We start from the raw sequence: 15,313 nt of genomic DNA, 5'->3' as shown, positions 1-15,313 counted from the left end.
ACATAAGCCAGAATTTAGATGGAATTTTTGGAGTAGACTGAGATTCTTAAAGAAATAAAATTTATTCTAATATGTTCTGTTTTTTAAACTATAACAAAAATAATTAACAAATCCAACAAACTTGAATTACAGGTTGACTTGAAAAAAAATTGAAGACTCCAAGTATAAGTATACGTGTATTTTTATGGTTGTAATTTAAAAAAAATTATAAATTATAATTTTTTCAAATTAAAGTTTTAAAAAAGAGTTTGTAATGAAACTCATTATTCTAATTACAATTGTTAATTCTAATATGACTTATCACACGATTATCTAAAAAACTAAAGAATTAAAATATGTGTTTAGAATTGTGATAGTTTTTATTGATATAATTTTAAAATTTTTTTTTTTGAGAAAAGCTATAAATCATAATTTTATTATTATTATAATTTTATTTTTTGTAATCCAGGTTTCAAAAGAGTTTGATTAGATGACCCTTGAAAATCCTTTTTCCAGATATGACAATATTTTCAAGTTTGACACCAAAGCAACATGATAAAAAGAAAAAAGAAAAAAAGAAAAAAAGAAAAAAGAAAAAAGAAAGTAGAAACAAAACGCACCGTCATACAGATAACAAAATTACTAAAATAAACGCAAAATAGGACAAATTCGTCAATTACATATACACAGATGATAATAAATAAATAACAGCATCAACTCACCTTCTTGTCCTCTTCGATAACAACCAAGACCAGGCCCCATTAAGTCCATCATCTCTTCTCTACCTCCTCCGTTATTTCCTTTATCTAACCCTCTCCCTCGTCCCTCTTCCTCTCATTCATCTCTCCATGAAGCGCCCACTAGACACCGGACCCGAAATCCACAACAAAACCGACATAAAAATGAAGAAGAAAAGGCTCCAAGAAGAAGGAGAAATCAAGGAAGAAATAGAATCCGAAACCAATACAGGAACTGGGTTTATGAATTTAGACGAGAATTTACTTTTCGAGGTGTTGAAGCATGTAGACGCGAGGACTTTAGGGACGGCAGCCTGTGTGAGCAAGCAGTGGCACAGGACAGTACAGGACGAGAGGTTATGGGAGCTGATCTGTACCAAGCACGGGGCTAATATTGGCTGTGGTAATCAACAACTGAGATCTGTTGTTTTAGCTCTTGGTGGGTTTCGTCGACTTCACTCTCAGTATCTCTGCCCCCTGTCAAAACCACACTCAACTCCTGCACCCTCTTCTTCTTCTTCTCCTTCCGCCCGGAACCCGTTCCCGAAGATGAATGGGAACAAGCCACCGGCTAGGTGGGGCAAGGATGAGGTGCATCTGTCTCTGTCTTTGCTTTCAATTCGGTATTATGAGAAGATGAATTTTAGTAACAGAGGAAGGTGAATTAGAGTTAATTTATGTAATTTATACAAGAGAGTGTCTTGTTAATCTTTTTTTTCTTGTTTTTGTCCAAATTTGAATTCGGTATTTTTATTTTTTTTGGGTTTTGGTTTGGTTTTTTGTTGTTTTTGATATGGGTTATGACTGACTAGATCTGTACCGTGTATGTAAGCTTGTTGTAATGAAAAATGTTGTTTCACATTTTTGCTAGATTTAATGTTTTTGTCCAAATGAGGAGTAGTGGAAGGATTACGCCTTAATCTCTGAGCTTGCAAGAGCTACAAATCTGTGTTTGGACAAGATGAGAAAAGAGCGTGATGATATTTTTTTCTTTTTGATTGGAGGGAGAAGCATAAAGCCATTAACAGACAGAGCCAAGGTGGGTACAGTTGAAATTAAATGTCTGCCACTGCCCATGCCTTTTGTCAATTTTGCCATGGCCTGATTGTAAGAGACAAGATGTTGAGGATTAGATTTGTAAAAGCCCTCGAGTACCTGAAAAGAGGATTGGATTGTCGTTTATGTGGTCTTCATGATTCCACCGGGGGGCGTTTGGCAGGCCCGGCTTGACTTATTGGTATTGAGTTTTGAAAGTTATTTTAAAAAAATTTAATTTTTTTTTATTTTTTTACATTATTTTAATTGTTAATCTAAAAGTAATTTAAAAAAAATAAAAAAAATATTATTTTAATATATTTTAAAATAAAAAACATTTTAAAAAATAATACCTATTAACTTATTAAATCCGTGAACTTCTGTATTTTTTATTTTTTTGACGTTTGAGTTTGATTATCTAGAGTACATTTATTAAGCTCTGTTTGTTATTTTCTAAAAGCATAGATTGTTTTAATGTGATAATATTAAAAATAATATTATTTTAATATATTTAAAAAAATCATTATTATAATTCTACATGTTCTCAAAAACTGATGCCTCGTCAAGCATTTGTCAATTTAGAATCTAACTGTGTGTGTGTGTGTGTGTTGTGTGTGTGTGTGTGTGGAATAATTATCATTCGGGTTCACCAATGATCGGTATGATAATTATGCCTAGAAGTCGGAAGGCTCTTGGGTCACATGCAATTTCTGTTTTATTTCATCTTTATATATCCTGTGATGACTGCTGCATATGGAGCCAAGACAAAATGAATTGTTTCAAACAAGTTCCCACTACCAAGGTTTCGATTATTCTTGGGGATTGAGATCTACTTGGTTGTTTCTGTCTTGCCATGTGGCCATCAGAAGGAGATCGTTGGTATTTCTGCTCCAAGTAGACAGGCGATCAGAGTGAAAAAATTAATTCTTCCATGATATTAATTTCAAGCTTCTTTTCGGAGATTATACATGCGATCCATTATTTAGCAACATGATTCGCGAGTATCAAGTATTGTATCTACGACTCTTATAAATTGCAAAATATTTTTATGTTATTTATCTCTCTCTCTTCTCTCTTCACATATTTATTAAAAGGAGGGGAGATGAGAGAAAAAAAACAAAGAAAGGAAACAAAAATAATCTTGGAGGTATATCAAGACTTCGACAACGACCCCACTATCATTGTTAGAAATATCTTAACGAGACGAGTTCAACAACATCAAAGAATGTCACAAACGATGAACGGAGAGGGCCACACGAGCCGTCCAATGGTGTTAGGGCTCACTTGATTTTGGGCTACTTGTATGGCCTACTTCAATCACCATTGGTGATCTTTTTTAATATTATTGGTTTCATTTCGTTGAGATATTTTCAACAATACGGGTGGTGTCATTATCGAAGTTTCAGTGTATCTTAGAGATTTTTTCTTTCTTTCTTTTTTTCCTTTTCTCCTCTATTCTTTTTTATTATTATTAAATCTCGTGTCTTTAAAATTCAGCAATTTGAAATAATCACATATAACACTTGCGAGTCATGAATCGTGTAATGGCCTGGCCCAATATGTTGTATATTGCCCGCATTGGGCCTTCCAGTTCACCCATTACCAGGGCTTCCACCCAGATCCCCCTCACGGTTTTGTTCTTAACAGCCACGCATAACCCCAAAAAACGTACAACATGTTAGCAACCAACACCACTAATAAGGCCAGTTAGCACTCCCTCACCCGCCGACGTGGGATATTACAAATCTTATTTATCATTTGTAACTTTTTAAATCATGTTATTTTTTAAAATATTTTTTGTATGGTCTTATTTTATCATATCTTTTTTTTATACTATGCTAGAAAAAATAACTCCTTAGACAGTGATGGCATATTAACCTGGTAATCCACAGGAAGAAGAAGAAGATGTAAGATTCTTTGAACACTGGATCTCACTAGGGTTTATTAATTTATTATAAAGGGCTGGTCTTGCAGGCATTTTAATCAGACACCACAAGTGAGGACTCAGGAGGCCTTTCAACTGTTATGATATTTCATCTCGGCCCATACTGAAACTTCCGTTGCCTGGACACAGGCCTGCTTAACGGTCCTACACAAGCGTACAAGCTTGCTTACTTGTACAAGAAGGCCTTCCGAAATTGAGATGTATAATAGGAGAAATGGATACAAAGAAGTGAGAGAAAATTACATCTGGTTTTACTAAAAGTAATAAAAATATAATTCTTCTCTTTATTTTATTTTTAAATTATCATTTCCTGTTTTTCTTTCTTTCTTGTATCTATTATTTTTTATGTTATAACTATTGGTAATTATAGTTTGAACATTATAAAATTTCTTAATTTATGCTCAAGGAACAATGATTAAATTTGAAAACTCTCTGGCTAATGGAGCAGTCCTTGGTTTATTTTTAATTTGCCACATGCTTACAAGTGTTTTGTCCAAAACAGATGTCAGTGTCAGCAGAGGAAATCAAAGTTTTATATTTTGAGATAAATATCTAAAAACATTTATTAAGTTTATTTGAATGTATCAAATATATATGTTAGAGAAATTGATTATGAATAGAAATAAATAAAGAATTATTTTAGAGATGTGAAAACATTGTTTTAACGTGTTTATTTGTTTTATATATAAATAATACCTATAAAATACAAACAACCAAGCCCTCTATATATTTAACAAGTTTATATATTTGTTCCAAGTTTAGTAACATGTTTACATAAACTTCAAATATTATAATAAAATATTATAACTATTAATGAAACAGTTATATTTTAAATTAGACTAAATAATTGTTATTTATTTGTATCCAAACAACAATAACTATCAAAATTAATTACAAAAATTAAAAGAAATAAATTTAAAAAAATTTATTAATATCACTAACATATTAAATTTCAAATTTCAAATGTTATCTTTTAGTATTATAAATATTTATTTAATAACATTAAAAAGCCTACTAGAGAGTTTTTCCATCTTGTTTCTTAATTACTTAATTTACTACATAATAGAAATTTATTCTTATAAACACTTAGAAATTAGTGTTTTTTTTCTAATATAAAATAGATATTATTTTATTCTTTATTCATTTACAAAACCAGTCAACAAAATCAATATGGGATGTTCTTTTTTAAATTCTTCATCGCTTGGAGGAGTTTTAGTTTTGATTAACGAGTGAGCTAGCTTGAGCTACTTCTTTTGAAACGATCTTTCCCTACACGAACGAAAGAGGAGATTGTAAGTTGACCAAATGGCAATCTATATATATGATTGTAATTTGGCGATCCATGCTCACGCAAGCTCACACGATAATATTTGTGCACAAAGTGCCTTTTGATTTGTTGAATGCATTCTTACATCTTTGCTGATCCATCAAAGACCACAGGTGGCGGCACCTTGACAACCCCAATCCACCATGTTTTTAAACGTTCACACTGTCTAATTTTCTCCCAAGTCAAAGATTATTGCATGCCAATGGGCGATCTTTGCCTATATATATGGGAAGAGCGGGAAGAACCCTTTGCACCCACACAAAATATTTCCACCTTGCAATCTCTCTCAACTAGACAACTCTTTGTCATTCTTTCTAAATCCTTTCACGAATTCATATAGCATATTCATGGCCAGAAGTTTCAAGTCTTTTAGGCCCATGATTAATGTTCTTCTTCTACTTCTTGTTGTAAGTTCGTCATTTTTCATCTCAGATGCTCGTCCTCTAAGTGTTGCAGGGGCTGATCATGGCTCCATGAACAAGGGGTTTGAGCTTTTCTTTGATGGGTTATACATTGAAGGGATCAAATCGGGTCCTAGTCATGGTGGAATTGGTAATAAATATACCAATGCGCAAACCCTCGGAGCAGTCATCAACTCTGGCCCGTCAAACGGAGGTCCGGGAAACTGAGTGAACAATGTCACTGCAGTGCACCAGTGTCTTTTACATGCTATTCATCTATTTAAATTACAAGATATTTGTTATTTATTTTAATTTGTTTGATTTTTCGATTGTGATGTACTAGCTAATGCAAAATAATTTGAATTGCAAGAAATTAATTAGCTATTTATTTTAAAATATTTGATTCATCGATTGTATGTGATGTAATCATTAACATGCTGAAACAATAGTATCTTATGAGAGTTTGGTGTCTCAAAAAAATTCGGCCGACTGCTCAAAAAGCTGAAAAGAAACCAATAATGCAGTTCCATCCATGTTGCATGAACTTCAACGACATAATCATCCATAGTAATGAAATATTGAATACCTTAATGCCTGCGTCTCAGGCATTACATCAAGAAATCGCTTTATCTTCGCGGAAAAATCATTTAATTATATATGAAGAAAACAAAATCCCTATTCCAACTTAAGTTGCAAAACCCCACAATCTGGATTGATACGGAAAATTATAGGCTCGAAATCTGAGTTTGCTAGTTAAAAATACAAGTCCATTGACTCAACTAACCAACTTAGATTTATTAAAGAAAAATTTGAAACGATCAGATAGAATAATTAACTTGGAATCAATAAATTAGAAGTTAAAAATTATAAATTTTAATTAAAATAATTGTTTATTTAATTTTATATCAAACTCTTAATTAGAGTCAAAAGTTATTTTTAACAAAATATGTTTGTAATTTTTTTAAAATAAAAATTCCAAAAACAACTTAAATCAACTTACAAAAATCATATACCAAATGTAACCTTGATTTTCATTCTTTACTTACTAGAATAATTTCTTCTGCATATCACTAGGAAATGATTTATTATATTCAATAACATATTTCCTCATCTAAGGATGATATAAGATTCAGTTGGAGAATTAGTTCGATTTGGAATATTAAATAAACAAAATGAACAACTAATACCTAAAGTTAAAAATAAATCACATATATACACCTAAGAATTTAAATCTTTTAATACACTCAAAACTCAATTATTAAATTTAATCAATTCTAATAAATACTTTATTATTTATATGAACAATAAAACATTTTTTTCACTATTCAAAAAATTGTTATTATATAAATCGTGATTAAGAATTCTACCTTATCATTTATTAAATAATAAATAATGAAGAGAGAGAGTTGTCACTAGCCTTCGTTTTTTTTTTTTTTTTGCTATAAATAAAATGTTATAACCTAAGGGATTTTTTTTATAGAGGATGGACATGGGTAACCCCAAAATTAATTAATTGATGACCTGTATTCCACCTGCACCTGTGAATGGACCTGGTCTCTGCGCACTTATGGTGCTCTTTTTTTTTTTTTTTTGTGGTTACTAAGGCACTTACTCAGACCCTTCTGCTCTCATAAAGCAGCAGAGAAAAGTAAAAATTGATTGCTGACAAAGTTCCTTTTATGTCTTGAATTTTTTTATAATGTTTTTCCTCTTTGCAATTATTGTACAATGTATAATACTGTTTCTTCCAGGACGCACATATAGACTGACGTAGCCCCTCCTTTCAGGAAAATGGTAGAGAGTCAGGTGACGGCAACTGAAATGCTCTCGAGCCACCACGTGTTTTCCAGGGGCTGTTCCTCTCCTTTTCCCTAGTCAAATTTCTAGGTCATATGTTGCAGAATGCAGACTTGCAGTCCCTATAAATAGGACACCGAGTTAATTAGCTCTCTACTTGCAAAAAACATTCTTCTGAATAATACTTGGAAACTTCGTCAACAACAAGAAATATCTTGATTGCACCATTCAATGGCAAGACTTTCCATGTCTTCAATACTCTTCGTCGGGCTTCTCTTCGTAAGCTCTCTGCTTTTGATAGTCTCGGAAGCTCGTCTTCTCAATGTGGTGGAGTCACATGGCTCTGTAAACAAAGGGACTGGTGCGATATTCTCCGATGGGTTGCATATTGAAGAGATTAAAAACAGCGGCCCAAGCGAAGGAGGGAGGGGCCATGCTTCTAAGAATGTCAACACCCAAGAAACCCCCGACGGTCCTAGCCCTGGTGCGGGTCACTGATATAATATTGAATACCAGTCTTCTGTGAATCGATTATTCTTTTAATCTTTGTAGCTTGCTAGCTATATAGCAATTCATTCCTATATAGATTCTCATGATTATTTTCATTAATTTAATTTTACTTGGCAATGAAGCTTTCTTCCATATAGTTTCTCTCTTACGAGCAGAGACATGATCTTTAATTTTCTCCAGCCTGACTAAAGAAAACCTTGTTATATCTAGTAATAACCAATAGGAGTTTCAGGCAACTTGATCTCATGATCAGCTAGTTTACAATTGGCTGCTGAACATCATAAAGGTTTTCAGACCATGCCGAAATATGTTCCTCGGTGACACACATGATGTCTTCGTACGTAAGTTGAAAAGGGACCTTAATTTGGTGCTTGTAATTAAGAAAAGGGAAAAATGGACGTATCAATGCAACTACATCAATCACATTTATTAAGACAATGCCAGTACTAGCGAGCAATCTCTTCCACTAATGGTCACTCAATCTCTTCCCACGGCTGCTCTTATTACATCACACCACTACAAAAATAAAGCTTTTAGCAACTATCTAATCCATTATCCATTGCAGATAAAATTAAGATTTGTTTCTGATAAAAATAGCAACAAAATGAGCAATAAAAAAAATATGAGACGTAGATTTGTGGTTGTTGATTTATTATAATCAATATATTTTTCATTGTTGAAATCTATAGCTGACAATTAATAACGAGAATATTCATTGCTGAAATTAGTAATGGAGATTTTCCGAGTTATTTCTAATTAGCAACAAAAAATCAATTCCTGTTTATATAGATTTTTTAAATTAATTTATATATTTTTTTGTTTTGGTTTGTTATTATTTTGATTAATTATTTTTGGATATTTTGAAAGTAGTAGAAATTAAATATATAAACAACATACACTAATATTTAAAACTACTTCATCAACAAAAATAAAGGAATAAAAATAAAATTTAAAACTCATTTAAACTTAAATTAATCCAAATAAGGATACTAAGGATCAACGCAAGGTTGTTACTACAACATCAGCAACGAAAAATCCATTGTAAATTTCTTAGATAATTTATTTTTTAAATAATTTATTGTTTTTCAACCATGAATTTTTCATTGCTGATATTAAAAAATAAATATATACATAATTTGTTGATAATCTGTTTCTAAATCAATAACATGATTATTCCATTGCTAAAATCCGATGTAACAGCTCTAGGTTTTAGTAGTGTCAATTGCATTAACCAGGAAAGAAAGTTGTATAGCTATCTACCTTCGACCATGAGAACCTGTGTCCATAAGTTACAAAAATCTGCATGGCTAGCTACATCAACATTCGATGAGACTTTTGGAAATAAAAAAGAAGATACATTTCCTAACCAACGAGAATTGGGTCTAGTTCTTTCTGTAAAGCGAATATGATTTAAATCCCTGCCGGTAGTGGAACCCGCTTTAAGGTGCACGATGATACCACAAATTAAGAGGATTAGTCTCCTGATCTGAAAGGAGCCGGAGGATACCCTGGTGCAATAAAAAAAAGAGAGGAAAACCTAACCCTTGCCCCACCCTAAAAGGCGTATGGTGCATCCTTTAAAGAGTCTCCCTCCTTGTTCGTCCATGACGTATTAGTCGTCGTTTTTCACAAATTGTATGAGCAGAAGCTCTTATCTTCATGTTTTTAATTTTTTTAATTTTGAATATACATACTTTTGAGCCAATATTTAATGAACTTTTTGAGAAAACTGATTAAAACACTTTCCAGGAACAGGATAATAAAAGATAAATTTCTTTAAAAAATATAAAACAAAAAACAGGTTCCATAATATGACCAAGTTCTAGCATAACTATGCAGTTTAATTATTTCTACTAAAAATGGATTGTGTCAGGGAGAGGTCTTGCTTTCTGCATATGGATGGGGGCTCTTAGAAAGCAAAGAAAACAATACCTGAAGAAGAGATGCATCATGGCTATATTTTCCTGAAGAGTTCGAGAATTGAATACGAACAAACTCAAGACGGTAGGGCTGCTTCAAAGTGCCGTGGACTACAACCAAACTTGGCTGCTTCCTTCTGTTTTGTTCTTTTCTGTTCAAAGCTTTGACAGTCAAAATCAACACCTTTAACAGGACTCCAGGAAACAACAACGCGTAATGGTTGTTGTTTGCTGTATGATTTAGGTATTTGTCCTCCTCAAATTTTTGTTAGCTATATAACATGTTATGCTATTAAGTATGTGTTTTAAGCGGTTGATTTGCCTTCTTATCATACATTCTCACCGATCATTTCTAGGCTTCCGGGGGAGGTTCTTATAATCTTTATTGTGCTGGAATATTTCTGATACCTTTTGCCTTTGGATTATTTTGCAACTTTTCTCTCGTAACAATATTCAAGCTTTGGCTTAGATTTGGTCTAACAAATTGATCCGTAAACTAAACTAATAGAAATATATAACACATAAATAAAATACCAATATCAATTTAGATGGAGTTTGTAATTCCTGGAATTTTCGTTCCATACCTCATTTCATAAATACCTCAAAGTCACTTCAAAATTTAAATGGAGTTTTTTTCGAAATGGGTTGAACATTGACTCAATTTTACTCAAATGATCTGATTGATCAATTTATAATTTGGTTGATCAACTCAAACTTAAATGAAACATAAATGAATTAATTTTATTTTTATTTTTTATTTTATAAAAAGATGCCATCTCAGTTTAAAAAAAATTAAAATAATATCATTATAAAATAATATAAGCTGACTCAGCTAACTCGTGAAATGGCTTTTGAATTGGGTGAAGTGATAACCTTGTGATGATGGACGATGACTGACGAGCAGGGGCCATCCACCATGGATAATAAGCCTACTTGCCAATATGACCCAAGCCCTAAAATCCCTGGTCATTGACCAAATATCACCCAGCTCGGACTAACTTTGGGTTTTAGCGTAATTTCAACGAGCCCACGTATCATTCCATTTCCCAAACTTCTTCGTCTTCTTTATCCTCTCTCTAAAAAAAACCTCCATTACCATAGCTTGCAAAGCAAAATGGGAAGCTCGGACACTGGATTAAACAACGATGATGACTCAGCGACCGTGTCAGATGAGTCAAACACCGAGACAGACTCAGACACGAGAACCGAAACCGACGAGGAATGTCAGTCTTCGCACCCTCCATCTGTATTTGTAAATGATGAGAAGGTCCTCGCTTTTCACTCTGGACAATACTATGAAGCCAAGGTAATTGTAATATTCAGAGAAGGTTGAATCTTTGTGTTCTTTTTTTCTTTATTTTATTAAAATTGAACGTAATTTGAATAACTCCATGTAAATAGGTGATAAGAGCTTTATATGAAGAAAACAAATGGGGTTTTTTTGTTCATTACACAGTAAGGATCAACTGCCAAGTTGTCTAATTTTATGTTTATTTATGCACCCACTTGCCTTTCCTTGTCCTTTGAAGTATTTTAATTTTGTAATGTCATGTGTTTTGCAGGGGTGGAACAAAACGTGAGTAGCATCTTCTATGGTACTGAAACTTGGGATTTATGTTTTGAGGGAGTTAGGCAGGTTGTTTTTTGTTGGGACTATAAATCTGCTCAATTTGCTACTTTTAGTTCTTCGAAAGCTTCGTTCGAGTTTCTTTTCTGATGAATTACTTTCTCCCTGCTTAAACTCCTCAAGTATTGTTCTTTTCCTTCTACTTAAGAGCTGAAGGAAGTTACTGAATTGGGGGGAGAGAGTGTTTCTTCTCAAAGCTTTATCCCTTCATTCTGGCCTACTTTTATGTTTTTATGACCTCGAACCATGTTCTAAAGGATTGTATTTGGAGCACATTTAGCTCTTTGGATTTTAATATCCAGTTTAACTTCTACATAAAATATGTATTTTTGCTTGAAAGTTTTGGAATGTTTGTTGGCTGGTGCTGAGAGGGTGGATGGAGTTGGAGTTGATTATTTTTTTTGAGGGGGGGATGCTATGCTAAAGCTTTTCTCATTCGTTAATTGTTTACTCTGCTTGTAAAAAACTCTGCCCTTTTGTCATTTCTTGAACTTCTGTTTGTGAACAGTTGGGATGAATGGGTTGGAACGGATCGTTTGCTGAAGCACACTGAAGAGAATGTTCAGAAGCAGAAAGCCCTCAAAGAACGATTGGAAATGGAGATGAAAACAAAGGCGGTACAGGCACCACAAATGAAACTGAAAAATTCTGGTGGTTAGTATGATTCTCACACTAAATTTACTACTGTATAGTGTATGTTGAAACTTTGATATACTAAGTATGATTACATGATGATGCAAGTACTTTACATTTCCATTTCTTTTTAAAGTTATTGTATTGGTTGTTGTAGAACATGCACTTTTACTTATTGTGGAATGAAGAATATGATCCGTAATACTGTATAGAATCAGAAAATATTTGGGATAAATTGAATAGTGATTGGATTGCTTCCTATTGTCTTGTGTTATTGGATAATGTGCACAGATGTTGATTGTTCTAGTTTCTATTTTCTGTCTAGTTTTAAAATTGGAGATTGTGTCCCGTATCTCCTATCCTCAGCATCATACATAAGAGTTCACTGTTCCAGAATTTGGTTTGCTGTAATAGTTGTAAGATCATAAGTTAGAGATACATGCAACTTCAGTCTTATTAAGAGGAAACTTGATGGTTGAGGTCAAAATAAGTCTTTCAAAGCAATTCAAACAGTCCCTCAATCTTGATGCAAATTTAATAGCATGACATGCTTTGTTATTAAATCCATTAAATTTGGATTCTGATCCATGGTTTGTTTCCAAAATAGATCATTGGTGGCCCAAAGAAGGGAAAAGTTGCCTTAATTTACCATTACAGATGGAACCTTTGTTATTCAGGAGAACCTCCACTAAGTTTACTTTAATCTTACATGCGGGAAAAAAAAAAAAAAAACCTTGTAATTGTTGATTGCAAGATTCTTTTTGGTAATCCTTTGGACTGGCTATTTCTTAAAGCTGTTCTGGGGACATATATGCAGTTTCAAGGGGAAGGAAGCGGAAAAATGACAATCTTAATAAGGTACTCTCCGGTTTATTGAAGCCTTGTGCACTTTTGGTTTGCCCATGTCAATCTAAGCGTATTCCTTATCGTAAAAAATTGAATCAGCTAAGATTTTTTAAAAAAAAATTAAAAGGTTTTCCATTGATCATTTGGCATCTTTTTGCTTAGCCTGTTGTTTTGACTGTTAGGAAAAAGATCTTGTACCCTTGGAAAAGCTGGTGAATCTCCAAATTCCACCAACACTAAAGAAACAACTTGTTGATGATTGTGAATTTATCACTCATCAGAGCAAGGTAATTATTGTCACTGTTCACAGCTGGTTTCTCAGATTTAAATATTTTGTAAAATTACTTGTGTACACCACTGTTACATTTCTTTGTGTTTCCCTTGCCGCCAATCTTTTTCCTTTTTCTTTCATCATCTTTTCCATGCCTGTTTTACTTACTTCTCTGTTCAATTGTAACTAATTAAGCAGCACTACTGACTGACTGTTTTAAATTTCAACTTGTTTGACAGCATAGACAAGTAAGATTTGATTACTACAGTGCTGAAATAATTGTGTTATCATTCTAATGATTAGCTTGGCATTATATCTGTTTGTTTAGATGAAGAGTTAACTTTAATAACTGATTTAATGTATTTTTTTTTTATCTCTTTTCTTTCAGCTCGTGAAACTTCCTCGTGCCCCAAATGTCCAAGACATATGTAAGAAGTATTGTGAGTATAGGTCAAAAAAAGATGTCATGTAAGTAGAGAACCTGCTCTTTTGTCAACTTTTTATTATACCCTTGGGGACTGCTACTCTTTAAGTTATAAGATTTAGCCCAAGTAACTAGAAATAATTATTTCAATAAATATTTGGAAACTTTTTTATTCTCTGCTGACCAGAGGAGAGGGGAGAGTGTTTAGATTTTTTATTGTCAATAAAGGACAGTGCTCTTAGGTTTTATGATTTGATGGGTGTAGGATGCCTGAATCAACTGCTGAAATTATGAAAGGTTTGCGCTGTTACTTTGACAAGGCCTTGCCAGCAATGCTTCTGTATAAAAGTGAGCGGCAACAGTATACTTATGCAATTAGAGATGATGTTTCTCCCTCAATGGTATATGGTGCTGAGCATCTACTACGCCTCTTTGGTATGTTTACTCTTTGCTGTGGGAAAAAATAAATCGTGTTTTCTTTTTATCAAAAATAGCTTTGAAAACTGTGTTTGGTTTCCTTTGTCCACATTTTTTAAATCAGTGAGCTAGAAACTTGTCTTCTGGCAATAGATGTAGCATCGAATTCTATGCAACACTGGTTTTCACAGGATGCTTCTTGCTGTTCATACTAGTACTTAATACATTTGTCTGTGCACAGGCCTCGAGAAGTATAGCATGGTGGTACTGATATTTATTGGAAATACAGATGCTGAAATACACTAGCTATCTATCTCAACTTATTGTGCTAATATTCTCCTTGTTGCATTTTCAGTTAAGTTGCCTGAGTTATTGGTTCATGCAAACATTGAAGAGGAGACACTGACAGAGTTGCACCAAAAATTGGTTGACTTTCTGAGGTAGGAACTCCAACCATTAATAAATCCTTATGGCTGGACTTATGTTCTGTATTTACCACCTTTATTTAGGTTTGAGTTTCCCGAGATACTGATTGATCAAGAGCAAAAGATAGTTGGATCAGAAGTCTAACTTGGACTAGCTGCACCATGATGTCTGCAATACATTTTTTTCATCTGCAATACCCGCTGACAACCATGAATTCCGAGCTCATGTCATCCTTTTGTGGCAATTAGAAATCTATATTATCACAGAAATTAAGTCCAACTAATAATCTCAGAAGAATTAACTTAGTTTACTGTTGTGTGTAATTCCAACTGTTGAACTTCATTGGAACAAATAGAATTCAATTGACGTAGCTTGCTTTGTGTATGTTTCTGGAAAATTATTTCAGATAATCAGTGTCTATGATGCTTCAGTTTCATGTTTTTCTTTTTTCATTTAGGAATTCCGTCATACTGATATACTGTCTACTTTCATGCAGGTTTCTACAGAAGAATCAGAGTGCTTTTTTCCTCTCTACATATCATGTCCCAGAAGATTCTGAAGCAAACACCATCAAACAAGATCACTAGGTTGGGGGCATAAGGATGTCAATTTGTACATAATACACCATCAAATACAACTGAACCATTTTAATCTATCCCCTTTCTACGTTAAAAACTTCTGAGATTCAAGTGTATGTCATTCACTTGCGAACCCTTTTGTGAGAATCCAGTAGTTACTTAAACTAAATTGATTATCTAGATGGTATATGCCAACTATCTTTAGCTATCTTGTCTTGCAAGGTACGCAGGAGGCTGTGCCCAACTTTATTAGAATCTCTTTCACTACCTAGCAAGAGAGAGTTAGGTTTGGAATTGAGAATGTCATTTCCAAATTGTTCTTCTTTAGTCAACTTCAGTCACGTGTGTGAAGGAATTGCATCTCGTTGAGAGACTTTTGAAAAATCTAAGAGAGTGGTGTCTAAATCAATGCTCAGATTTTTATCTTCCTCGTTAAATTCC

The 15,313-nt window shown here is 33.3% G+C and overlaps 2 protein-coding genes across 3 annotated transcripts; both read left to right on the top strand.

Moving 5' to 3' along the window:
- The first annotated feature begins 721 nt into the window (after positions 1-721).
- LOC133681450 (F-box protein GID2) lies at positions 722-1,586 on the top strand. The gene has a single exon (XM_062104499.1). The coding sequence runs from the start codon at positions 828-830 to the stop codon at positions 1,377-1,379; it is 552 nt and encodes a 183-aa protein (XP_061960483.1). The 5' UTR covers positions 722-827; the 3' UTR covers positions 1,380-1,586.
- A 9,053-nt stretch (positions 1,587-10,639) lies between these two features.
- LOC133682519 (protein MRG2-like) lies at positions 10,640-15,080 on the top strand. 2 transcript variants are annotated; one of them, XM_062105882.1, is made up of 10 exons: positions 10,642-10,956; positions 11,052-11,105; positions 11,213-11,226; positions 11,786-11,931; positions 12,728-12,768; positions 12,939-13,043; positions 13,416-13,495; positions 13,717-13,886; positions 14,224-14,308; positions 14,791-15,080. In XM_062105882.1, the coding sequence occupies exons 1-10, from the start codon at positions 10,765-10,767 to the stop codon at positions 14,879-14,881; spliced, it is 978 nt and encodes a 325-aa protein (XP_061961866.1). In that variant the 5' UTR covers positions 10,642-10,764; the 3' UTR covers positions 14,882-15,080. The 2 variants fall into 2 exon arrangements, with proteins under 2 accessions (XP_061961867.1, XP_061961866.1); XM_062105883.1 differs by lacking the exon at positions 11,052-11,105 and having other exon boundaries at positions 10,640-10,956.
- The last annotated feature ends 233 nt before the right edge of the window (positions 15,081-15,313 follow it).

The sequence above is a fragment of the Populus nigra genome, chromosome 2, assembly GCF_951802175.1.
Source record: "Populus nigra chromosome 2, ddPopNigr1.1, whole genome shotgun sequence".
Lineage (NCBI taxonomy): Eukaryota > Viridiplantae > Streptophyta > Magnoliopsida > Malpighiales > Salicaceae > Populus > Populus nigra.
This window is presented reverse-complemented; position numbering and strand designations above follow the sequence as displayed.

What these genes read in the sequence shown, in the direction of transcription:
- LOC133681450 (XM_062104499.1), top strand. Translation starts at nt 828, where the DNA reads ATGAAGCGCCCACTAGACACCGGACCCGAAATCCACAACAAAACCGAC.
- LOC133682519 (XM_062105882.1), top strand. Translation starts at nt 10,765, where the DNA reads ATGGGAAGCTCGGACACTGGATTAAACAACGATGATGACTCAGCGACC. An exon ending in GAAACTGAAAAATTCTGGTG is followed by an intron (nt 11,932 to 12,727) that starts GTTAGTATGATT and finishes ACATATATGCAG; the next exon opens with TTTCAAGGGGAAGGAAGCGG. An exon ending in GCATCTACTACGCCTCTTTG is followed by an intron (nt 13,887 to 14,223) that starts GTATGTTTACTC and finishes TTGCATTTTCAG; the next exon opens with TTAAGTTGCCTGAGTTATTG.